General features: G+C 46.2%; 1 protein-coding gene across 2 annotated transcripts; it reads left to right on the forward strand.

Annotated features, from left to right (window-relative positions):
* Positions 1–3,444: 3,444 nt before the first annotated feature.
* LOC128426490 (leucine zipper putative tumor suppressor 2 homolog) lies at positions 3,445–24,925 on the forward strand. Of its 2 annotated transcripts, none has more exons than XM_053413384.1 (7): positions 3,445–3,597; positions 13,429–13,579; positions 20,559–21,092; positions 21,273–21,893; positions 22,013–22,135; positions 22,271–22,417; positions 23,329–24,925. In XM_053413384.1, exons 3-7 carry the CDS (start codon positions 20,586–20,588, stop codon positions 24,034–24,036), a joined length of 2,106 nt encoding a protein of 701 aa, XP_053269359.1. In that variant the 5' UTR covers positions 3,445–3,597; positions 13,429–13,579; positions 20,559–20,585; the 3' UTR covers positions 24,037–24,925. The 2 variants fall into 2 exon arrangements, with proteins under 2 accessions (XP_053269359.1, XP_053269358.1); XM_053413383.1 differs by lacking the exon at positions 3,445–3,597 and adding an exon at positions 4,545–4,777.
* Positions 24,926–24,931: the final 6 nt, after the last annotated feature.

Genomic DNA, 24,931 nt, shown 5'->3' on the forward strand with positions numbered 1-24,931 from the left:
GTATGCCTGCCGCTGTGTATATTAATAACCATGTGCATATCCTCCGAGCTCCCAGACCAGGAGAAGGATGATGTTCCAGCTCAATAGGTGAAACTGGGAGACTGAGGATGCTCTGTATTTTTACTTTAGCAAACAAATGAATTGATCTCACTACAATGTGCTGTCTGTGTGTTCAGAGGATTATTCTTTGTCATTTAGGTCCATATTTTACTAAATGCATTAAAAACACAGAAGTGTGCCACAGACAAAATATTCCTGGTGTGAACACCTCCATCTTGCACCAATGACATCATCTGCTGATACATGTAGTGAATGACTCCCGACTTGACCCCTCTGAGAAGCTACCTGCAGGGATTTATGTCTCTTTGGGAATTGGTTCACCTGCAAACATTTAAAAGTCAACTCGTATTTTCAGTTGCTCGGGTATTGATCTGTTGTGTGTGTTTTGGCAGCAGCCGGCTCACGTGGCCCTCGTGGTTCTCCTCAGTCACCGGGATGATACCGTCTGCTCGTGTCTCTAAAGCTGAACGGTCATGTGGCCTCAGCAACTGACCGTCAGTCGTCCGTCCAGCCCCCGATGACACAGCTGCACTGCAGACACCTGCCGACTCTGTGTGCTCCACTGGCCACATTCTGCCTTTTCACCACGATGGGGAAAGAATTCCAGAGACACCAGCGTGCCCGGGGCTTATGTAACAGCGAGGAGAGAACGCTGACGGGCGATTATCCGCCCTGGCACCGTGGGTTCGAGAGCTATTCAACAGCCTTGAAAGGACTGAAGAGGCTGCACCACCCTGTTGAGCACTTCTAGCTTTTCTGCATCCTGGAAAACTTGTAAAGGTGAAAAGAGCTGTGAGGTGGTGTTCAGAGACACGGCATAACTGCAGTGGTAAGAGACGAGAGTGACGGGTTGTGGTCGGGAAAGTGGATTCTGAGGGGAAGGGAACAGACGATGAGGCTGGTTAATGGGGCCTTGAGAGGCAGCCATCTCTGCTTTTAATGAGCGGAGGGCCTCATTCCTCTCAAGCAAGTGGTCAGAATTAGCGTCCTTCACCGGGATAAGTGAGGCGCCTGGCCGGGCTCCAGCTCGGCGAGGAGAGACACAGAGAATGGGAGACGGCTTTGGCCACGCAGCCAACCAGACATGCTGCACAGCCAAGGCCAAAGAAAATCACCATTCACTGTCAAATTAGCCGTCTGCATGGGCGCCTTCAGAGGAGGCCCCGCTCCGCCTGTTTGTCTCAGGCAGCGTGCAGACACTGACCGTCCAGCCGGTGGTCGACCCGCCGCTGCCTCATCAGCAGAAGCTTGAAGCCGATCACTGCACATTGAATTATCCTCTGTTCAGACACACGTGGAATAACAAGCCATCAGCAAACCATCAGAGTGAGCGCCCTGTTCAATAAGTGAGAGAAACGATTCCTCTGACATGGACAGATGAGAAGGCTGGCAGGGTGCAGTTTGGTGCAGCTTGATTGAATTAAGGGGGATTTATGCTATAGTTTTGTTTTGGTTGTAGTTGTGTAAAACGTGACGTATTTAAAGAAAGTGAAACAATTCCTGGATCCGGCCTCTGATCCGGAACCTACATTTAATCACTTCCTTCCTGATCCACTTCCTTCCACAAAATCCTGCAAAATAGCAGATAAAACAAAAAATAACCTCGTTAACATGGAGGAGGTAATTAACCAGAATCCTCGTGACATACGGTCCAGTCTGTTGATTCAGACTGTGACATAAACATGTTACTCTTCAGCTTGGGATCTCAGTTTGATTCACAGGGCTTGGAAAAAAATTATTATCTGAGCTTCCAGCAGGTAGGACGGAGAGTTCCAGTGTCAGAAGGGCATTCCCCTCATCATGTATCTTTAAAGCTATTGCAGTATTTTATTGGCCCATAATCTTGCTGTCATTTTTTAACCAGTTTTATGAGTTTTGTACTTGCAGACACATCAGTAATTAAATAACACGAGCAAACACAGGGAGACTGGAGCTGAATTTACTGCAAATCAAATGTCAAGTGTGTAAAACCGAATATCTGGCCTGTACATGAACACCCTCATACTTCAGAAACCTGAACTTGTATTTCCCTGGCTTCCTCCGTGCACACGCCTGGTGTATCATGATGGAACAGCCGTGCTTTCACGTTCAGGAAATGGCCTCTCACATAGAAACGAGCTGCAGCGTCACTGACCAATTACTTTTTCTCCAGTTATCTCCATCCGGCATGTTTTTGAATAAACTGAGCTCAGTGGATGCAGAGGGGCGGCCATTATCCCTCAACACAACATAATTGCATATGGGCCCGGCTGCTTTGGGCAGCGATAGGCATCTTGGGCCCAGCCCGGTGCAGAGGGCGGGGGGGAACACAGTGTCCCGCTGCTGGAGTGCACGAGCAAAGAGTCATTATCAACAGACACGCTGCGTTCGACCCACACACAATTACCAATTACTCTAACAACTCTTCTCAGATTCTCTACTTGCCACATAAGTGCAGGACAATTTCCCTTCAGTCCCCCCGGGCCCTGATTGTTGGACCAGCGTCACAGAGGCTGCTCGCTAAATCCAATTTCCTCAGAAATGGACCTAAGCTCTTTGAAAATTAAGCAAAACTTAACAAATGTGCCACGTTCACACAAAGTAAATGAACCAACCTGTGTGTGTGTGTGCATGTGTTACTCATGTAGGGACCTAAATCTCACACAACAGGGACTTGTCTTCCTTATAGAGACAAAAAACAAATCCCCATGATATAAATCCTTGCAGTTTAAGGTAAAGACATATTTTAAGGTGAGGTTTAAGTTCATGGAAGTGCTGGGGGTTAAAACAAAGCACTCTGAGTGAGGGCTCTGAAAAGCTGGAGCATGCTGGGACTTTAAAACAATTTAAAAGTCCATAATTGATCGGTTTGTAATTACACCATGAGGAGAATAAATGAATAAGTAAGTTAATAATAACAATTACGTGAGGGAAGGAACAGTCGGGGCAGCCGGAGTCTTAGTTCTTGTAGAAAAAACATCCAGACTTCACAGGCATTACCCTCGCCTGTGTAGTTTGGACCGTGTCCCATCCACTAACATGGTGGAGGTGGGAGATTTAGGACCTACATGGCCACCAGGGGGAGCGATCAAGATGACTTAACTTCCCCTTTTGGGGGAGCAGCCGTGTCGTCCATCTTTATAGACTATGCACTGAACATAATAGTCCAATTATCAATAATCAATGTTTGACCTGCTGACGGTGATAGAGCTGGGGTTAGCTGTAGGGTGTATCCTCAGGAGATCATGAAAGTCGGCACCAGATTTGTACCAGTTGGTCTGTTCTGGACGAACGTGGCCAAACAACCACACAACCTCTACACAACACACACTGTTGTATCACTGCTCATGAATGTGGTCATGTGCAGAAGCAACCAGTGAGTGAGTCAGAGTTCATGTTGTAGAAATGGAGTTGTGATCGTGTGCGTCCTCTAATCTCGTGCTCCGGCCTCTGTGGAGACAACGCACACACGGTGACATCAAACCGTGGGACTATGTTTAGCCCTGCGTCACAGCACTGGAGCAGCAGGGCCTGTCTGCGAGGGTGGAGGTTAGTCAGGTATGACCTCGTTCTACATATCTAGAATACAGAGCAGGGAACCGGTTGTGCTGGAAGAGGATGTGGATCTAGTCTAGTTTATCTGTGTCACACTGTCGTCCTCTGAAACCACCCAGGTTCAAACTGGTTATTCAGTCATCAGTAGACTTCAAATACTAGAATGTGTCTGAGTATGAGAGGCGCTAAAAACTGACATTACTGTTTCTATCATCAGTGTTTTATCCTTTTGAATAGTGAGCATCTGCTTCTTATAGACCCAGTTGTGTCCTGGCCTTAGTGTGTGTGTGAGTGTGTGTGTGTGTGTGTGTGTGTGTGTTTGTGTGTGTGTGTGTGTCACATTGACAGCAGTCCAGGCGCGTCAAGCACCTCAAAGGCAGTGCAACAGCGGAAACCTGTAAATTGTCCTGTCAGAATAAAAGCATGCAATTTTGCACAGTCACTTTAGTGCGCAGAAGATCCGAACAAATAGTAGGAACATCTGTTTGTATAATGAAATGTTTTATGCTTTTTTTAATGTAACAATTTAACCACCATACCGAAATTATTATAACAATTATTATAGTTTGATTGACGGAAAGTAAAAGGTGAAACTTTTGAGATTAGTTACAATTATAGATTTAAAGTCAATATGTGATATGGTCAAAAGTCAAATATATGATATAGAATCAACTTTAGGAGATATAAAAAACAAATTGACATATATAAATGTGGGTGAACTCTGAAATGTAATGTAATAAATCAAATCTAATAAATGAAAGGTAAAATGAAAGTCAAACCTTCGACTTTATAAATCTAAATTAGGACTTGGATTAAAAACAAATCTACAAACGTCGCATTTTTATTAAACCAATAGTATTTTTCTACAATAACAAACTTTCCCTTCATTTCCAATAAGTGTGTCACCTTATTGTGAAACCGGATGTGCCTGTGTGCTGGCTTCAACTTAACCCTCCCACGAAACAGTCTGTGGCTTAAACCCGCGCAGCGTCAGTTCTGCTCCTCACAACAACAACAGACCGGAGGAGGGAACGTGCGCAGCCGAGGGAACTGACTCGTGCGTCGGGCTCCTCGTCCTCGAGCGTCGGTGAAGTTTCGACTTTGTGGATAAAACGAGTAAAAAATAAAAGACCTCCGCGGACTTTACGGAGCAGGAGCGGGCTCCCGACGCTGCGCGTGCACGGTGAGTTTAATTCACCCGTTGTGTGCGTGTGTACGTGTGCATGTGTGCGTGTTAGTAATAACACGTGTGTCGTTGTTGTTATCTTGTATAACTTTATGGATGTTTTAAAGTGACGTAAAACATCAAGATGCACAGGTGTGTGAAGGTGAAATTGATCTCACACGCACATACACACACACACGCACATACAAACACACACGTAGACTGTAACCTCAACCTTAACCCAACAACCTTTACTTAACCTTTATACACGTCTTTGCCTTAAAATGTAATGATTTACACTGAGGGGACATTATATTGTGTTAACATCCCCACAACACCAGTAACACTTTGAACACACACACACACACTCCAGGAGGAAATTGAATATTGTTTCATATTTATCCTTGGAGAGTAGAAGCTGGAGGAGCCTCTGAGAGAAGTGAGTTCTATCAATGTGTGCATCAGATGGTGGGTCGAGTGGGTTCAGACATAACAAAGTGCCCCCCCCACAAACACACACACACAAACACACACAAACACACACTCATTTCCTGCTCATACTTCACATCTCAAATCAACAGTTTCCTCCTCATGCCCCTCAGCATGTCCCCCCCCCCCCCCTCTCCTGTAAACAAATCTCATTGATTTTTATCTTGTGTTGTTATTTTTGTGTGATTTGAAGTAGTGGCCCTCAGATGATGAATGTGTGTGTTTTTTCCCTCCATGTTGTTAAAGTCTGTACAGGACAATCGCTTTTTCTAACAAGTTACGTTTTAGATATGAAAATGTTTATTTGAAACAGTAATTACGTAATAATCAACTGCCAAAGTCAGGGTTTATCTTCTACCACTGCAGGTGTGAACCACATTACAGTACACAGCTCCATGGGGGGGGGGGGGACAAGCATATTGTTAGAGCTGTGGCTGCAGCAGTAACACATGTGAATGCTTAAGACGAGTGGCATTCCCCCTCTGACGCGTTCTGCAGCCACGTTTGGCTCCACACTGGTTTTTTCTCTTTCTTCCTTATTGGTTTGCCAGGTGCAGTGTGTTGGGACCACAGCTCCCCAGTCTGTGTGTTACTGGAAACAGAAAACAGAAAACAAGAATATGAATCTGTATTTCACACACAAAAGTTTGCTTGTTGGTAAAACTTGTTGTGTGTCCTGGTGGAGTTATGTTGTGAGTCCGCATGTCAGCTTTGTTCTGTCAAAATACAAAATACCATAATTGCTCAATTAAGTAACGAGGTTCAGACGAGCAGCTGGGACTTCCTCATGTGTAAACAGAGCCGAGCATCGAACCCTGCGCTGGGCTCACATCTCTTCTTCAGAGGTCGGGTGTTTACCTCCTGGCAGCGGCAGCTCACGGGTTTCTGTGCATTAGTAATTTCTCAAGTGATTTTTATGAGCACATGGCAACCCCCCCCCCCCACACACACACACACACACTCTGAGTGGAAGTGCTTCATCAGCACATCGAGGTGTTGGCATCATCGTGGAGTTTGAAGACGTGTCCTCCGTGTTGTGTCCTTTGCTGGACAAAAATATAAACACTCTGCTGGTGTAGAGTCGGGACTTTGATCTCATCTGCACATTAAGAATGATTAATTTTGAATTTGGTGCATCTCTTAAAGTGTCATTTGTTTGAGGTGATGATGAGTTTCATCGTTGAAAATTTATTTAATGTTGTTTAGGGCTGTAACTAACTCTAAGACTTGGATAACTTCAGAAAACAAGTGTAATTCTGTTTTCTAATAAAAGAGAGAGGAGGTTTGCCTTATTAATTAAGTATAAATGACCAAAACAAGACATTTACAGATTGAAGTCTCGATTTTGTATCAATGTTTTGACAATTCATGAAGTCTTGTACCTAATAAACTGACAACTGAGTGCATTCCCTTGTGTTTCTTCACTCCACTGGTTAAGAAGTGCAGCTTCTATTTCCTTTTTGTTGTGTTAAACCTCCTCTGGCCTTGAGAATCAAACACAACCATCAGAACAGACCCTGGAGCAGCCGCGTCTCACTCCTCTTGTGATAAACATGTGGTTGTGTTGCATTGAGGTGCAGATCTGAGAGGTAAAGAAAACCTCAAGGTCAAATATGTGTTGGCGGTTTAATAAAAACCCCGTGTTGTGTGTAGAAAAAGCACAAAATGTACGTGAATGTGTGTTTATCCAGTTGTGTGGTTTTCTAGTTGAACTGGATAAATGTTTTCTCTCTGCCTGTGAGCGCCTGTGAAGTTTTTTGCCCTTGAGCTATTTCCACCGAAGGTCAAGTCCCTGAAGCCGATTGCAAAGCGTCTCCTGGAGGAAGTGGAGAGAAACTTAAGAAGACAGGAGGACAGTGGGAGCACAGCAGGGGGCGTTCTATCTGTCAGGCAACGTGAGCACCGTGTTGTGTTTAGTTCTCCCTGTGGCTCATTGTGTTGAAAGAAGTGCTGATTTTGTGTTTCGGGCCTTTTGTCTGGTGCGTACAGTGTGCCATTGTGTTGAACTCAGTCTCCTGTCGCTGGTTGTGTACTGTAGATTGTGATGTGGCACGGTTCTACCACCACCACCAGAGGGTTTAGAACAGACTGTGTGAGTCTGTGTGGGTTTTTTAAAACAAAGACTCATGACTACAGGCTCATTGTGTTATTATCGAGAAGGAAAACATCTTGACTTGATGACCTGCATCTCTTCTGTAAATGTCAAGAAGGGAAATAAGCCTTAAATTAAAAATCTAAATGACAACAGAAGGAAAACATCTTAAGTTGAAGGTTTAAATCCCTCGAGTTTAACTTCTGTAGCGAAGTTTTAAATGTCTTGAAATGTGCTAAAGTAAAAACTTCTGTGGGGGATTTCATGTAGTGGACACACTGCTGGTTTGTTAGAGATCTGCTGTAGTGTCAGAAACAAACCCCCTGTGCTGAATCCACACAACACAGTCAGTTGACAAAACAAAGTGAGCAGCTTCCTTCTCCTCCTTTTAAAGAGAGAGAGTTCAATTTAGCTTCCGATGTTTCATCAAACCTGAAGAGCAGGGTTTTACTGAGGTGAGTTCATAGAGTTATAAGCTGATTAAAGGGAAATCAAGGCCCAGGCTCCTCACTCAATGTCTGCTGGGTGTCGCACCTCGGTCAGATCGGGGGGGCCGCCCTCTACATGTCTGTTTATCAAAGGGTTAACCAGTTAATTGCTAAAGCTATTAAGCATCGTGAATTTCAAATGTCCAAATTCAGTTTGCAGTGAACACCAGCGAATCCTCCCAGTGGACAAGGTGAGAAATTAGATTTCTGTTTGACGTGTCATCACAACATTGAGGTCGACCGCTCCACATGGTGTCTTTTTAATCTGTTTACATAACACCGTGTTATGATAGCTGAGATCCCAGACATCTATTTGGTCACATATCATATTATCGTTCTGGCGTATTTCCCAGCTTTGATCCAGATTTGTCCACGGGCGGCTGTGACAGGATTGGTTTGGTATTCTTAGCCGGCTCTGAGGTTCGCACACAGCTGGACGGCACATCTGTCCGAGGGCACCGAGCGGCGCCGGGGCCGAGAGCCGGGAGTTTGATCCCTCTTTGGTTAATCTGAAGCCGAGTGTCTGTCCTCACCTGAGCAGGTCACGTCTGCAATCACCAAGTAGTTAGGGGATATAGATGTATGACAAACACACACACACACACACAGACACACATGCTTCACACTTACCTTTGTGGGTGAACTCTCAAGTGATTTTAGCTTTGTCCCAATTTGAAGGAGCAGAGCACAGCGGCCATTAATCTTAAAACATCTTCCATCTCCCAATTTGCCATTTTCCATCACCTCCTCTCCTGGAGCTTTGACTCTCGGCCCCATTTCAATGCAAATAGACCACGATGGCTCCAGAGCGCTTTCTGTTTTCTAAAACCAATCTCTTTGATATGGTTCCACATTCTGATCGTTCTTCCAAAACTTTTACAAGAAGTTGCATGACTTTGAATCAAAGGCGAATCCCCCTCGACTTTTACACACAGATATATTTCCACACATTTACCAGATTAAGCCAAACAGTCTAAATAAGACATCACCATGTAAAAAGCTTGTTCTGACGACCTTGACCCGAATAAGGTCATCCTGGTAAAAACATATGAGAATGAAGATGTGGGAGGTTATGACCCCTGACCCTGGCAGAACAATGTCAGCTGTAATGTTAAATAAACATTGATATTAGCATTTAAAAGCACATCTATGCCCACGAGCCTCACTGTAGATTCTTACTCTTGTATTTTAATCTAATAAAAACCTTCTCCTGCCTGGAAGGAGATGCCAGTGTGGCTGGATTACACTGATCTGACGTCAGTGAGCTGGAGGACTCGGGCCCAGTTTTGTTGTTTGGCCTCGTTCCCGAGTCTTTTTTCACCGAAATGAAATGGTGACACACGAGAGAGAGTGTTTTACACAGCTTGTCCATGTTGTGCGTTGCGTCATCTGTTGTCACTTGTGGAGGATTGCATGCTCTAAAAAAAGAGTGATAAACAACATGCCCGTGTTCCCATGAGCAGCTGTGATTGGCAGCGGTAGTCGGTGTGATGATGACACTGACGGCTGCTGCAGGGAGGGAGGCCCACATGTGCTGATGCACCTTCTCCTCACTCCTGCTTCTCTCTCCTCCTCGTTCCCTCTCTTCTCCACCGTCACCTCCTTCCCTCTCGCTTGCTCTTCAGCCCTGTGTCAACTGCCCCTGCTGTAATTGTTTCACACTCCCCGACTGTGGCGTGGACACATTTTGTAAATATGGGAAAACACAGAAAACTGACACACAAAACAATAAGAACTGTTTCTTTTAAACTTCTAGTTCGAGAGAAAATCACTCTGCACAGGACAAATGTGTTTTTATGATTACTGAATCATAGAAGGTGAAATTATGAATCACTCAGCGGTTGATCAGCAGAAAGCTGAGTCACTTCCTGGCTATTTCTATGGTTTTATCAGTCGTTCATTCAGCATGTAACTGGGAGCGCTCCAGTTTGACCTGCACAGTGCTGGTGTAAGTGGGGCGACCCTCAAACCTTCTCTCCATTCAACCCACTTGCAGATAAAACGCGACAGGAGTCAGAAATAAGGAAACAATATTAACGTAAGAGGCTTGTGAGTGGCGAGGCTGACCATGTGGTGGGAGGCGGAGTGATGGAGAGGTGAGGAAGCTGAGTGGGCTGCACGGCCGGGTGGTCGCTGCGTCACAGAGTTTCATAAGAGCTTACGCACGAAGAGGGGATCTGAAGTAACGAGTGAGGAGAGCCGTGGGTCCTGCCTGCGCACTGAGAGGGGGAGAGATGTGAGGTATCCCTCCATCCCTCCATCCCTCCATCCCTCCATCCCTCCGTCATTCACACCCAGCAGAACACAGGCCGGCCTGTTGGTGACTCTTCCTCATTATGTATTGATTTATTTTATTCATCTTGGCTGATTTAACCATTTGAGCCATTATATTTACATATCTAGATTATTCTGACATCCAGGTCTTTTATTTGGTTTCTTTTTCAGTAAATGCTTTATTTTGCATGATTTACCCCAGCGGTGAAAATCAACTATACATATTTAAATAGAAATAAGTTAAACTGTAACTACAAACAAAACAAGGATAAGTTTTTCTGCTCTATTCAGGGAGTAAAGTGGATTTTAAACTGTAATAGTATCTTAATTTGTTTCACTACTTTGTAAGCATCTCTTCATCCTTCTCGTTTCCTCCTCGTCTTCGAACACTCCCTAACTCGTGACAGTGGAAATGGACGGGGGGGGGGGGGGGGGCTGGGTGGTTCTCTGTTGGTTTCTGAATGGTAGGAGGATATTTGAGGTTTGGATGAGTCCAAATGAGGAATGTCTGAGAGAGTGCAGAGATATTTTGTGCAGTTTAATGTGATGGTTTCCATGTGGGCTAAGACAGAAAGGCCTCTTTTCCCCAGTGGATTCGCTTGCCAGTTCCCACTCGGCCCATTTGAACCTTTTGAATATATACTGCTGTGTTATTTATTTATATTGTTGACAACTGTTTATAATCATGTCCTGAGCACAGTGATGTCCACACGTCTGTTTGTGCGATCTCAGCTCGTTTCCCTTCTTTCCTGAACGGCCTTTGTTCAGGGTGAGTCGCTCCCACTGTGTCTTATTGCGTTTGGTAACTTGCCTGAAACCTTCAGCACATGGCTGATCATTACAACAATAAACCCAAGTGCTGTGTGGTGGCAGTGTTTGGATTGGGAAGACGCCGGCCGCCACCCTGTTCTTTAGGGTGTGTGTGTGTGTGTATGTGTGTGTTTGTGTGTGTGTGTGTATGCGTGCCTGAAAGGCCGGCCACTACAAAACCTCATTCATCCTCATTACTTCTCCTTTATTACACTGCCCTTCCCAATGAGTATCTAACTTTAATTTCTGCACCCGATCCGGTTATATGTAACCTCCTGACCACTGCACAGAGCTGCCTGCTACAGTTTTCTGATCCATAAAGTTTTTATCACCCTCACACTTGCTAATTATAATAGTTTTGATTTGTAATTTTTACCTTATTTTGTCAAATCATGCTCTTCCTTGTTGGATACAGACTTTTGAGGCCCCCTGACCAAACTGCCTGGCTTCTCTTCATCTGTTTATCAGAGTCCGACGGGAGATTAAACTTTAATCTGTGTTCTCTCTTATCCATCATCTGTTTATCTCCAGTGTCAGATTTAAATATATAAACTGTCATTGCATGTGAACTGTAAATACCCCTCTGCACATCCTGCATGAAACCCACACACTGGTGAAGCCCGAGTGAGAGATCTAAAGACTCACAGATCTTTACGATGCAAAATCAGATTCATTTCTGCACGTCGTCCATCTTTATTTACAGTCTATGATTAGATTAGATTAGATTCAACTTTATTGTCATTGCACAGTACAAGTACATATACAACGAAATGCAGTTTAGCATCTAACCAGAAGTGCAAAAAAAATGGCAGTTAAAGTGCAGAGATGGAATATGTAAATAAATATGAAGTACAGTTAGAAATATACATGGAATTATAAATGGAATATCAACAGTATTAAGAGGTAAGGTATGATATAAGAATGATGAATACACACATGAATACATAGAGCAAGATAAATATAAAAATATGAATACACTATAGGTGGGATAATACAGTAGGAATAAGTTAAGTGCAAATGTACAAATGTTCAAATGTGCAAATATGGTCCAGCAGATGAATAATGTAATGAAATGATAATCGCAGTGTCGCTCCCTCTCTTTTCTTTTGCTCCTCTCTCTGTATCTGTCCCTCTGCCGTTTGGTTTCCTGTAATGAGGCTTGTCCCTGTGGAAGTGGAGAAGCCGTTGAGAGGAGCGGCCCTCTTAAGTAAACACCTCTTTCTGCTCTCTAGGTCAATTGTCTGCCTTTTTTAAAACAAACAACTCTTTAAGTTGTTACTTCACAGGCCTCGGTGTCTTCCCCCTGGTTTGGCTCCATCGCGGTGCAGCATTCACACTCAGCTGTTTTAGAGCCGTGTGGACGGAGCTGCATTACATGTGGGAAGCCACAGTCTCGACTCCACTTCCATGTGTCTGTAACACACTGATCCAGAGCGGTCGGCACAGAGGGAGGAGCGGCAGGTTTGCTCAGCTGGAAGTAGAGCCCGTGCAGTTGTCTTTGCCCTGCAGGCAGTTTGAAACGTTACTTAAAGCAAACATCCTGCTGATAAAACAGGATGTAAGTTAAACTGACTAGCTTCTCCCTCAGTTTATGTTTCACAAGTTATTTTTTGGGGGGTTTATTCATTTCTTCTTCTGTTAGCGTCAGTACTTCTTTCTTACTGACATGATGCTGTTAGCAGAAAACACGATTTGTACTATCCACTCCAGCAGCACAAGAACACTTCCCTACTAGACACTGACACAATCACATCATTGCATTCTGTACCATAGGGTCAGACCCATTCCTTTACCTGTATCTGTCATATGTTCTACCTATGTATTTGTGATTTATGTATGTATGTCAGTTAAGTGTATAAGCTACTGGATGACCTAAATTTCCCACGGGATTAATAAAGTAAGTATGTATGTATGTATGTATGTATGTATGTATGTATGTATCTATGTATCTATCTATCTATCTATCTATCTATCTATCTATCTATCTATCTATCTATCTATCTATCTATCTATCTATCTATCTATCTATCTATCTATCTATCTATCTATCTATCTATCTATCTATCTATCTATCTATCTATCTATCTATCTATCTATCTATCTATCTATCTATCTATCTATCTATCTATCTATCTATCTACATTGAAAAGTCTGAAATAATGACTTCACTTCTCTGCAGATGTTCGCACTGTTCTGTCTTTTTTTAGACAATGAGATAAAGTTAATCCAAAACATGTGTTATCAACAGTTTAAATATGAACAACATGTGATGGTTATTAGTTTTCATGTTCAGCCCCTCGCTCTTGTTGACACAGAAAAAATCCCCTCAAGTCTCGACCTTCCTGCACAAGAAGCTGATTTTTTTTCGCCGCCATGACTCAGAGTTTCCTCTTTTTCGCTGACTTCCATAAACACACTTGTCACATTTCAGGTTTTCCAGCTCTCTGCAGTCTCGCTGCGTCTCGTCTGCTGATTCAACAACATGATGCATGTCTTCTTGCTTTCTGTCTCCTCAGTCTGGGAGAACACACAGAGAGAGAGAGAGAGAGAGAGAGGGAAGGAGAGACGAGGAGGAAAGAAAGAAGATCTGTTCACCGGTGTGAGCTCCTGGGATGCCCCATGCTTTTCTAAGGCCTCCAGAAGTTAAACACAGGGCGTCATTGACAGGTAAGTGGAGCCTCTTGGAGTGAGTGTGAAACTGCACCGACCGTCTTTTCTCGAAGTCTTGAATCTTGATTTTAAAACGTTTTTGGGCCAAAGCAGGAATTCTCAGGCCCGGTTTCTTCTCTGCAGCCATTTCTGCAGAGAAGTGGCTGTAACACACCTCACATAGCAGAGTGTGTGTGTGTGTGTGTGTGTGTGTGTGTCCTGCGACGTGTGAATGTTAACACACTGCTGCAGCACGGGGGTTAGCGACAGATCTTAATCATGGATAGGGTTTTGCTGTAATTCCAGAGCTGAAGGCGTAACCCTAATCTCTTTGGCACATTATACAGTAAATCAGAGTGGTGGTGAATCGGGTTCCTGCCAAACAGCCCATTTCTCTGGATTTATGACGGGCACTTGTGAGGTTTACTTATTTCAATCTGCAGACGTCTCTCTTCTTCTCTGCTTTTCATTTGTGTCTAAAACTAATGGAGCCTCCCCGGCCGGGCACTAGGTCTCATGTCGGAGGTGCTCGCAGATTGCTTTGTGCCAGGGGGGGATTGTTTTGGATGTGAGCGGGTCAAACGGCCGGCTGGTCCAGGCCAGTTTTAGCTGCAGGGTCCAGTGGGAGAGACGCCCCCCCCCCCCCCCACGCAGAGGCAGCATGGACACTGAGGAGTGGCCTAGCTTCCTGGTCCCAGACGTGAGCCTTTGTTATGAAAATATAGAAGGAAGCAGGTTGATGGACAGAGAGGGGGGGGGGGGGGGCGACCTGCACGGCCTCTACGGAGACACTTTCATGTAAACCTTTTTATGACTGGAGAACATTATTCTTTCATACTTTACATGTCGGCTATTTCAGAGCTCTGTTAAGCAATGGACCAAGTTCACAACTTTTCAAAATAAAAGCTCCGCTGGATGTAAAGCATTGTAGCAACAAAACAAATGTTGTGCTCGAGCCTGAATTCATTTGTTAAGACTTTTTAAGACCTGCTCAGGATTCTAACTTGTTGCTTGAGCCTGTAAATCTACTGCTTCAAAAGGAGCTGACTCATGTTACACCCCCCCCCATCATCCACCCCTCTCCCATTGCATAGAAAGATGAAGCGCTAATTGGTGGCTAATCACAGAGTTGCAGGCTGCCTCTTTGTTGTCGCCCCGTCTTGAGCGGTGGTTTGTGTCTCTCACACGCTGCAGCAGGACGGGTGTCACGGTACTCGAGGCTCATTCCGAGTCCTCCTCACTTTCCTTTTCAAGACATGACCGAGAGCGACCTTGAACTCCCTGCTCGGCCTCGTCTGAAGGACAAACCTCCAGTTTGACCCAGTTACAGGAGCTGGGAGAGAGAGAGAGGGAGTGGAAAAGAGAAAGGGAGAGAGACAGATCTGTGTTTGTGTGTGTGTGTGTGTGTGAGGCGGTGACGGGGCATAGCCTACTTCTCGTACCCCACTTTGCCCCCCCCCCCGCCCCCGTCTCAGTTGAGCTCCGTCTCTTCCTGTTGATTCAGTTTGTGGTGGTCACGCGGTGGATAGCAGGTCAAAGGTCGGACTCCAGTGTCACAGGAGAATAGACCTGATCAGCTGCTTCCTCAGTCCCAGCTGCATTAATCAATATTGTTCTATTAACGATGGATCAAATGACCACATGTCGTGTAAAAGGGTCAAATGTAGAACAGAGAACTGTCACTCAAATCGTTTCACTTTCTGCTTCAGGTTTGCAGAGGGAGCTAAAAGGTCTCAAACGGAACGGCTTGCCTTTCCCCCGGCTTTCAGAGTCTGTCTCCTTTCTCCTCTTTCTACAGCCGGACAAAGGCTGTGGAGGAGCTGGCAGGGTGTAGTTTCTTTGGTCAAAGGAGGCGGTAGAGGAGGAGTGGAGCAGGGAGAGAGGAGGTGTATCCACCATCAAAGGAGGGGGTAAATGGAGAGGCTGGACCGAGAGGAGGGGGCCGGAGAGAGAGGAAGGGGAGGGGACTGTGCTCCCATTCACGTTGGAGGCATTTGGCCTTTTTTTGGGGGCTAAGTAAGAAACAGAGGCAGGAGGAGCAGGACCACATGTGACTGTGGGAGCTTGATTTCAATCTGAGGCCGGATGATGAGGAGGAGCTGGTCCGGCTGCAGGGCCGCGATGCAGACAGAGATCTGGGGTAAGAAGCTCGGAGGGAAGGAGCCTGGGAGAAAAGGGAAGTTGAGTTTATTGCTCAGGTGTCTCAAGGTGACCGGGAAGTTCACTGATAACAGTTTGTGTTGCGTTTAAAAGGAGCTTGTGCAGGTTTATAGTATGAAAATAACTTAATTTAACTGTGCCAATAATAACTGGTGATTAGTTAAACAGTTAATTGAATACCAGCGAATATCAGATCAGTTATAATGTTTTCAAATATTAATTTGGATCAAACGCCAATAATTCAGTTTACGGTTTTTCAAATGTCAGGATCAGATACTTTATATTTCTGTCAGTTAAATGTCTTTGATTAAAGTAATTTTTTAGACATCATCTGACATTTAAGCACCTTAAGGTTTAATCGACGGTTGAATAATCATCGGGGGCATGAATGTTTAAAACACTGAATCCGGTGTCAGCCGGTGGAAAGGTAGGTTGTCTAAGAAACTGAAATAGCCTGGTCACACTTCTCCCTCTATGTTCCACTTTCCAGAGAGAGGGGGGGGGAGTGAGGAGATGGGAGGGGGGGGGGGGGGGGGTGTTAGAAAGAGAGAGTGGGATTTAGAAGTTCGGGCTCAGAGAGATGGAGAGTGGAGGAGGGGATCTCCAGACGCTCTCCTCTGAGAACTGAGCCTCCTTCTCCTTTACGTCCGTTCTGTCTTTTATTCTGTCCGTCCACAACATGGTGGAGTCAGAGGTGGCGTCTTGTTGTCCCTCCCCCCCCCCATGAGCATATACTCTTCACCTGGTGGTGTGGGGGGGGGGGGGGGGGGGTATTTATAGACTCTCCCCTCTGCGGCTGTGGATGTGTGTTCATGGCGCGGTGCTAACAGAGAGGGGGTTTGGTGCCGGCTCCTTCACTTCGTCTCAAAGCAGGTTTGTGTGACGTCCTTCAGGAGCAGAGCCAGTGAACCTCAGAGGCTGAAACTCTGTAACACGGCCTCCATTAGACATGTCATCCCCTGAGAGGTCTGATGATCGAGTCGACTGGACTCACGCAGACTCGTAGATCTCTGGATAAACAACCTCACTGTTGAAAAAGGAAGGATTTTATTCTTTGATTCTAAAATGTAGTTTTCAAACTTTTCCTTCTTCTCTCCTGGCAAAGGCAGGGAGTTTGCTTAATGGAACATTAGGAGCTGTAGTTCTACAAAGTTTCCCAAACAGAAATATTGTCTGACAAAAACCATGTTTGATAAAAAAGTATCTGAAGTGTACTTTTATCTATTAGTTTGATCGAGGTCCCATCCGTTAACATGGAGGAGACGGGGTTTACGTCCTATACTGCCGCCAACCAGCAGGAGGTGATCGAGATGCTTTCAAAAGTACTTGAATCAGGAGAAAATCTGACCTCAGACCTGCTCCTCCTCCTGCAGACTGAGGCGTGTGGGCGATGAGACACTGACCGCCGCTCACTGTTTACTCTGAACTCTCTTTAGCTGGTGTTGCCGCACATTCCTGCAGCCGGAGGAGCGACTGACCGACGGACTGACGCCTCCTGCCTGAGGGCGCCGACCTGACAACCTTCAGGGGCTTTCCCAGACCAAACAGTCCCAGTCAGTCAGCTGACACTGGGCACATCATGAGGGGGTTATGATGTAATTCACACGTGTGCACTGCTGTTTTAGTGAATGCATTGTTGTTGCTTTACTTCAGGGCTTTAATTGGCCATTTCTAGGAATTCAAACTTTCACTGGTCTTCAGGAGAACAGTTGTAAGGATGCAGCCTGAGGGACAACATGGAGTTCACCTTATCTTTTAGGGGAAGTGAAAGTTATTCTGTGAGTTTCTTCATGGATCCTCACACCAGTCATTATGTTGTTAATGTCTGTTTAACCTCCATGAGCCTCCTGCGAGCGTGTGGAGGTCTGTCCCCACTAGAGAACGTCTTTAAGAGGCTGTGAGGACGGATACTGGCCTCTACCCCCCCCCCCCCCCCCCCCCTCCCCTCCTCCTCTTTATCCTGCCCACACTTTCTTATGATTGAGGCCCCGGTCCCTATGACAACGAAGTGCATGTAATGGCAGGGGGGCAGTGGGGGGGGGGGGGGGGGGGGGGGGTCTACCAATTCTTAGTAGAGTCGCTGCATAGTTCCAGTCATCTCGAGTCCGGGGGGGATTAGAGCTTTACTCACTTATCTGGAGAGAGTTAGTCCAACAGATGGATTCCTCACGAAGTACTGATGGTGCAGGACAGGTTCTTTAGAGGCTCTGAACTCGGGGGACAAGCTGCAGTTTATATTCATTCATTAAGGATATTAATTCCTCGCTTGGTTTATATATGAACCAGGCGTTAATATAGTTGTGAGTGGCATCTAACGTGTGAGTGTGTGCAGCTTAATTTAACTCTTTAAGTTGGACCCCTTGCTCGTTTGTACATAAAGTTGTGTATTATATTAAATATTTAAAGATGTCATCTGGTCTGCAGGGGTTTTGATAATGAAAATAATCGTTAGCTGCAGCCTTACAGTCTTCACCAGTAAACCAGGGACCAGGTGAATCCAGAGAGTTCTGTTGGATCTGATCCGAGCCTCCAGACTGTCACTGTAAAGAAACATCATCTCGAGCATCAGGATTTCTGTCTGACAGCAGCAGGTTGTGACAAACTGCAGACGTTAGCATCGCCGCTCTCATGCAGACGGGATTATGTGTAATACATATCGTCACGGGCTGATTAGCTTTTCTCAGCGCGTAGAGAAATCACACGAGATTAATCGACTTGGCTCCGGAGCCGTTAAGTCTGCAGCCGCGACACCACATGTTGCTCCTGCTGCCGTTCACCTCCAGACAGACACCGAGGCAAGGATTCAATCATCGAGTTAGAATCTTTTTAAAGGCTCATTTCAAACTGCATTAACCAAATTACCTGAGAGAATCAACTGACGGATCATTTCTGGTCTCATTTGTCATCTTCTCCCACAGGGGGGGGGGGTGAGAAGAATGATTTTTAGATTGTAATTTCCTGCTATTTTCAGTTTGGAGCTTAATGGTTTTTTGTTTAACCCATTACCTCTTTGATAGAGAGAGAGAGACATTTAAAATATACCTTTACACAAAACCCTGTTGTGCTGGTGCTTGTTAATTCATTTTCAGTTTGACAGCTTGTTGGTATCATAACACGTTGCGGTGCCAGATTTGTCTCACTCGGAGTCTAAGAAGGTCCCGGCCGGTGTTTGTTGTTCCTAATTAACTTCTGCTAATCACAGTTAAATCACAGTAGTGGCCTTGTCGGCTTTGGGTGAACTTGGCAGGTTGGAGACTGACCCTGTCCTGGCTGTCGGGCCTTCTCTCACCTCATCAGCCACTGTCCTCCAGCCTGGATCGTCTTCTTCAGCTGCTCCTCGGGCGTTTTCATCCTCAACGTGAATCAAAAGACAAAGTTTGACCTCTAGAGAAATCCCAGTTTTATTCAAGGTCATTTTAAATTGCCACACATCCACTTTACCCGTGGCCTTGGACAAACACCCTGATAGCCCGTTAGCATCTTCTTCCTTCCACTGTTTGTATTTTTCACTCTTGCTCGAAGTTAAATACGCTATATTTAAAGTTGCTGTTCCTAAAAACCTTCTCTCAATTCGCCGAAAGTTAGGATCGGGATACGCCCCTCAGTCTCTCTGCTGTCAGTGCACCATGACTTCATCATCACGCGTCCTATTCCCCCCCCCCCTCCCATTGTTCTCTGCACAACATTGTTGTCTACACAGTATTCTCCGTCCACGGGACAAATCAAATGATATCACATCTTCTACGAGCCGGTTACAGTGTCAATATTTACCCAGCCGTCCCGTGAGAGTGGGGGGGGAGTGAAACAGTAAGTTATTTTGCCTCCTGCTTTGTGAGTTAAGTTCTCTCAACTGTATTTTGTTGGTTTTTACTGAGCAGCTTTCATCAGCCACGGCTGAAGTTTCACAGCAGGTCGAACATGTCTCCTCTCTTCATGCTTCTCCTCTGAGGTTTTATCCACAGTCGGGGTTTCTGGTGATTATTGCCGAGGCTGATCAGATGTGTGGAGACAGTTGCCTTTGTTGCTGTCAGGGGAAAATACCGGCGTGGCGGAAGCCATTTAGCATCTCAAATGAAAAGAGACTCTTTTCTCCTGCTGCCTCACGAGCCAAACGCCTCAAGCCCCGTTTGTGCTGCTTGAATGGGTTCAGTGAATGGCTCGGCTCTGTGTGTGGGCCACTGTGGTCTTGTGGGATACTGTGTATGCTTCGGCCTGTGGTTCATTTGTTTTCCGGCCTTATTGGAATCTTCAATCGAATCAAATGCATCAAGATAAGTTCTGTACATACGACAGCAGCAGGTTTCATTTTAAAAACACTGTAAATAAAGTTTTGGCTGGAAAATGTTTGATTATTAATGATGTGGGAGGTCACCTGTCCTGAAGGATCTCAGGTCTTGTTTCCTGAGACTTGGGAGTCCTCCTGGAATTCATGGACTCGAGATTTGTCCTTATATCTTAGCTTAAGACTCACAGGACATGGGACTTGTTGTGCTTGAGGCGTAACTTGAATTTGTAAAGGATGTAAAACTTGATTAGGGGTTGTCTTGAATGAAGGACCTCCCTTGGACCTCAATTAGAAGAGTTAACTATGGCCTGTCTTTCATGACTAAAGACTTTGTCACGAATCTGGATTCATCTTGAAAGACTTGAGGTCTTATTTGAGAGTTTCTGGAAGATGAGATCTGCTATTTGAATTCTTAAGACTTTGAATCCTGCTTTGACTCAGGCTTTCAGCTGGACTTGTCTCAGATGACTTGTGACTTGACTGAACTTCTGTTGTGATTGAGACAAACTATGTAAACATGCAGCTATAAGTTGTGTTGTTTTTCTCTTTCAGAGCAGGTGACCCCTCTGAGCTGCCACCATGGCGCTGGTCCAGGCTCTGCCCATATCTGCTGAGCCCCACAGCTCCGGCCTGAGTGGAGGAGCCCGTAGACGACACCACTCTGGCCCCTCGTCCCCCATCAACGCTCCACCACCACCACCACCACCCTCCACTCTGGATCCTATGGGCTCTGTCAGCAGCCTAATAGCCGCACGCCCCGGCCCTTACCAGGACCACCGCTCCGGTGTCGAGCTGGGAGCAAGAGTCCGACGACCCACACCGGGGGCTCCCTGCCTGGGCAGCCAGTCCCCCCAGGACTCCTTACTCCAGAACCAGCTCAAGAAACAGAGCTCCACGGCCTTCAGCAGCACAAACGGGAACTTCACCTATCTGAACGAGGACTACTTAGGGGACTGGAATGAGAACCTTGTGTTACCTCTCAGTCCAGGAAGTGATGTGGACGAGATGAAGGAGGGATCGGGGCTGAACGGGAACATGGGCGGACCTCCTCCGAAACTGATCCCCATATCAGGAAAACTTGAGAAGGTGATTGGGTTTACTAATTTAAGTAGGAATGATATATTTCAATCCAATATATCTTCTGGAAATAATAAATAAATCACTGATTTGCCCACAGGAATCCTAAGTGATAAAAAAGTTATTCAATCTGCATTATTTTTATATATATAATGATTTAAAAGTGGTTTATCTTCTTCCCTCGTGTAGAACATGGAGAAAACGGTGCTGCGGCCCACTGCCTTCAAAGCTGTCATTCCAAAGAGCCGCCACTCCATGCATTACCTCTCCCCCCGCCACTGTGCCAACCCGTCAGAAAGCCAAAACAACCTGAACATGCTCAGCCCCGCGCACAGAGAGGCGTCGCCCTCCTGCTCGGAGAAGCGCAGCTCGTACAGCGGAGCTCACAGTGGAGGAGGAGGAGGAGGAGGAGGAGGAGGAGGAGGCAGCAGTCAGTCCTGCTCCCTCTCCGACTCTGGACGTAACTCCCTCTCCAGCCTGCCGCCCTACAGCAGCGCCGGCTACAGCCTGGCGTCAGGCGAGGCGTCCGCCGGCCAACTGGAGCCCGTGAAGAACGCCCCGCCCGCCAGCGCTCACGGACATTCCAACTCAGACAGTGGGCGCTCGTCCTCCAGTAAGAGCACGGGCTCTGGTTCGATGAGTGGCCGGGGGCAGCCTCTGTCCGACAGCGGGTCCAGCGGGCGCTCCCCCGGCCCTGTGGACTGCTACGAAGGGGTGGTGAGGGACCTGGAGGACAAGCTGAGAGAGAGAGACCTGGAGCTGCTGCAGCTCCGAGACAACCTGGACGACAACGAAGCTGCAATCTGTCAGGTGGGAGGGCGGAGCTGAAAAGACCTTTTTAACAGCTGGACATTCATTCTGTAGTGTCAACTCTCAAGGATTTACTCTTTCAATGATGTCTCTTGTTGTTGCTCTGTCTCGTCTCGCAGGTTTACGAGGAGAAGCAGAAGCGTTTTGAACTGGAGCTGGAGGAGCTGAGGCAGGGCTGTGCCACCAGGATGCAGGTGGCCTCGCAGAAGGCCCAGCGCGCCCAGCAGGTGCTCCAGCTACAGGTGAGAACATCTGCCTAAAAGGTCCATAGAAGTTTCAAACATGCTCCCGTTGTGCAGATCAGTTTGCGCTTTACCCAAATCAAAAATCGACCTCCTCCGCTGAATTCATTGAGATCCATTTTTTCCTGTTTGCAGGTTTATCAGCTGCAGCAGGAGAAGAAGAAGTTGCAGGAGGACTTTGCTCAGCTCCTGAAGGAGAGGGAGCAGCTGGAGGAGCGCTGCAGCTCCTACGAGCACGAGAAGATCCAGCTGGGGCCTCGGCTGGAGGAGACCAAGTGGGAGGTGAGCAGCGAGACGGGGGGGTGCAGTCAGAAAGTTCTGAGAATGCACCTGCACCACCTAAAGTAGTTATTAGATCAAGCCACAGAGAATCAGTTCTCCAGTTTACTGACCGGCTGATTACTGTTGAGAGGATACGAGTGTCATCGCTTAGTTTGTTGTAGAGCTTTTGTAACAATTCTTCATTAAAACCACATTATATGTGTTGTTGTCTTGTGACACTTTAGAATATCCAAAATTATACAATTTCAACGTATGACGAAGGAAAAACTCCCACTGCTAAACCAGTCAGCTGCTCCACTGCTCACGATTATCTGTTCCTAGTTTATTAATCGTATAAAACTCCCATGATCCCACACTGCTTCTCAAACACATTAAACTAGGTCTTTGTTTTTAATTTTGAGAGAGAGCCCCCTAGTGGCCAGAGTTACATATTGGTTTAAGTGGAGCCTGAGATGAAATAACATTTACTGAACATAAATCTGTGGGAAAACCTGCTCATCGTTTTAAACGCATAGAACTGTTGATGATGGACAAATAGGTTAAACATTCCTGGTTGTTAAACTATTAGAATATGATATTTAAATGTCACATGGGCTCATTTTCACATTTTACAGACCAAACAATCTATTTGCAACCCTTCATACTTCTATTACTATTTAATATGTACACTAAGGCTTAAACTAACAATTATCTTATTATCCAGTAATCCAACCAATCACTGTCTTAATTAAAAGTTTGAAGTTAGAGTCCAAAACCCAAACATATTTAATTTAAATACAAAGAAAAGCAGCAAATTCTTATATTCTCGTTTGATACTTTTGATGGAAACACAAAAAAAACACCAAATATTAAAATAGTTTCAATCATCTAATCAATTGCTCAGCTAATAGTTGTAGCTCTTCTCCCTTCAGGTGTGTCAGAAGTCGGGGGAGATCTCCTTGCTGAAGCAGCAGCTGAAGGACGTGCAGGGAGAGTTGTCTCAGCGCGTCGGGGAGATCGTTTCCCTGCGAGGTCAAACCCGAGAGGCCCGCGGTGAACTGACCAACACCCAGGTGCTGCTGCAGGAGGCCCACGGCTCCACCCGCACACGGACCCTGGAGCTGGAGGTCTGCGAGAACGAGCTCCAGCGTCGCAAGAGCGAAGCCGAGCTGCTCCGGGAGAAAGTCGGGCGACTCGAGGGAGAGCTGGTTCATCTCAGAGATGCTTTGGCCAATCAGGGCCCAGGAAACCGACAGTGCCAGGTGTTCCACGAAGCAGGGGAGCACATGTTGTCCTACGACAGCGACGAGGCCAAGGCCCAGCGGCAGAGCAGCACCGAGGCCCTGCAGCACATGAAGGCCCAGATGGACCGGATGAGGGCCGAGCTGGCCTTCGAGCACCAGCGGGCCGAGCAGCAGACGGGAGGCTTCGAGGAGGAGCGGCGGATATGGCAAGAGGAGAAGGACAAGGTTATCCGCTACCAGAAGCAGCTGCAGCAGAACTATGTGCAGATGTATCGCAGGAACCGGGAGCTGGAGCTGCTCCTGCAGGACCTCAGCCAGGAGCTGGAGAGCCGAGAGGAGGACGAGGGCAGCGGCAACGAGATCAACTTCGATGAGGTCGCGGCCACGGAGATCTGACCCTCGTGTCTCCCACCTTTTTTTTAATTTGCACTACTGTCCCCTGAAACCCTTTCACCCACATGTCACAGATGTGTGGTGTGTTTGTGCTGTTGTGAGTCTGCACAGACGACAACAAACTCTGCCACTTTAGTTCTGCCTCCGGTCCTGCTTTTAAAAGCCAATGACCCCATTAGTCATTAGTCCTCCGCCTCAGTCCTCTGCCCGTCCACTAATGTCTGTGTCAGTGTTTGCACCAACTGACCCGACGTCAGTGTTCTGCTCCTCGTTCACAACTTAACACAGATTTGTTGTGCATGAGTAACGTGCACCTGTAAGCCTGCTGGCTCCAGCTCCACACGCTCTCTGTGATGTGGGGAGAATCTGGTTGTTTTTCATTTTCTGAGAAGTTAAACAGGAGATGTTCTCAAAATGCGTCAACTTCCTTCCCTCAGGAGGACAGATTATTGAATCAGGACAAACGAGTGAGGCGTAGACTGTAAATAAAGATGTACAACGTGTTTCCACTTCCTCATACCATCTGGAAAATGAAGCCAAACACTTTGGGAAGCGGTCATGGCGTCCATCTTTATATACACTCTAACAGTATAAACAGAATTCGTTCCTGGTCTGGAATCTAATGTTTTAATTTGTTCTGTCACACTCGGTGGATACAAGATCATCTGAACAGTCTAATGTAATTGAACATAAAAACTGAAACTCTGCAAACGGCCCGAGTCGCCTTTCAAACCATCTCTGTCCCTCGTCTGACGTCAGAATCACTAAAAGTGGCCGATGTGGATAAACGTGTACATACGCTAATTTTATGATGTGTTTATACTGTTGATTGTGATGTAGTTCCTGTTCTAAAGAATAAAAAGGCCTTTCTTACAGCCGGTGTTGACTTAGAGAGCAC

The sequence above is a fragment of the Pleuronectes platessa genome, chromosome 21 (genome assembly GCF_947347685.1).
Source record: "Pleuronectes platessa chromosome 21, fPlePla1.1, whole genome shotgun sequence".
Lineage (NCBI taxonomy): Eukaryota > Metazoa > Chordata > Actinopteri > Pleuronectiformes > Pleuronectidae > Pleuronectes > Pleuronectes platessa.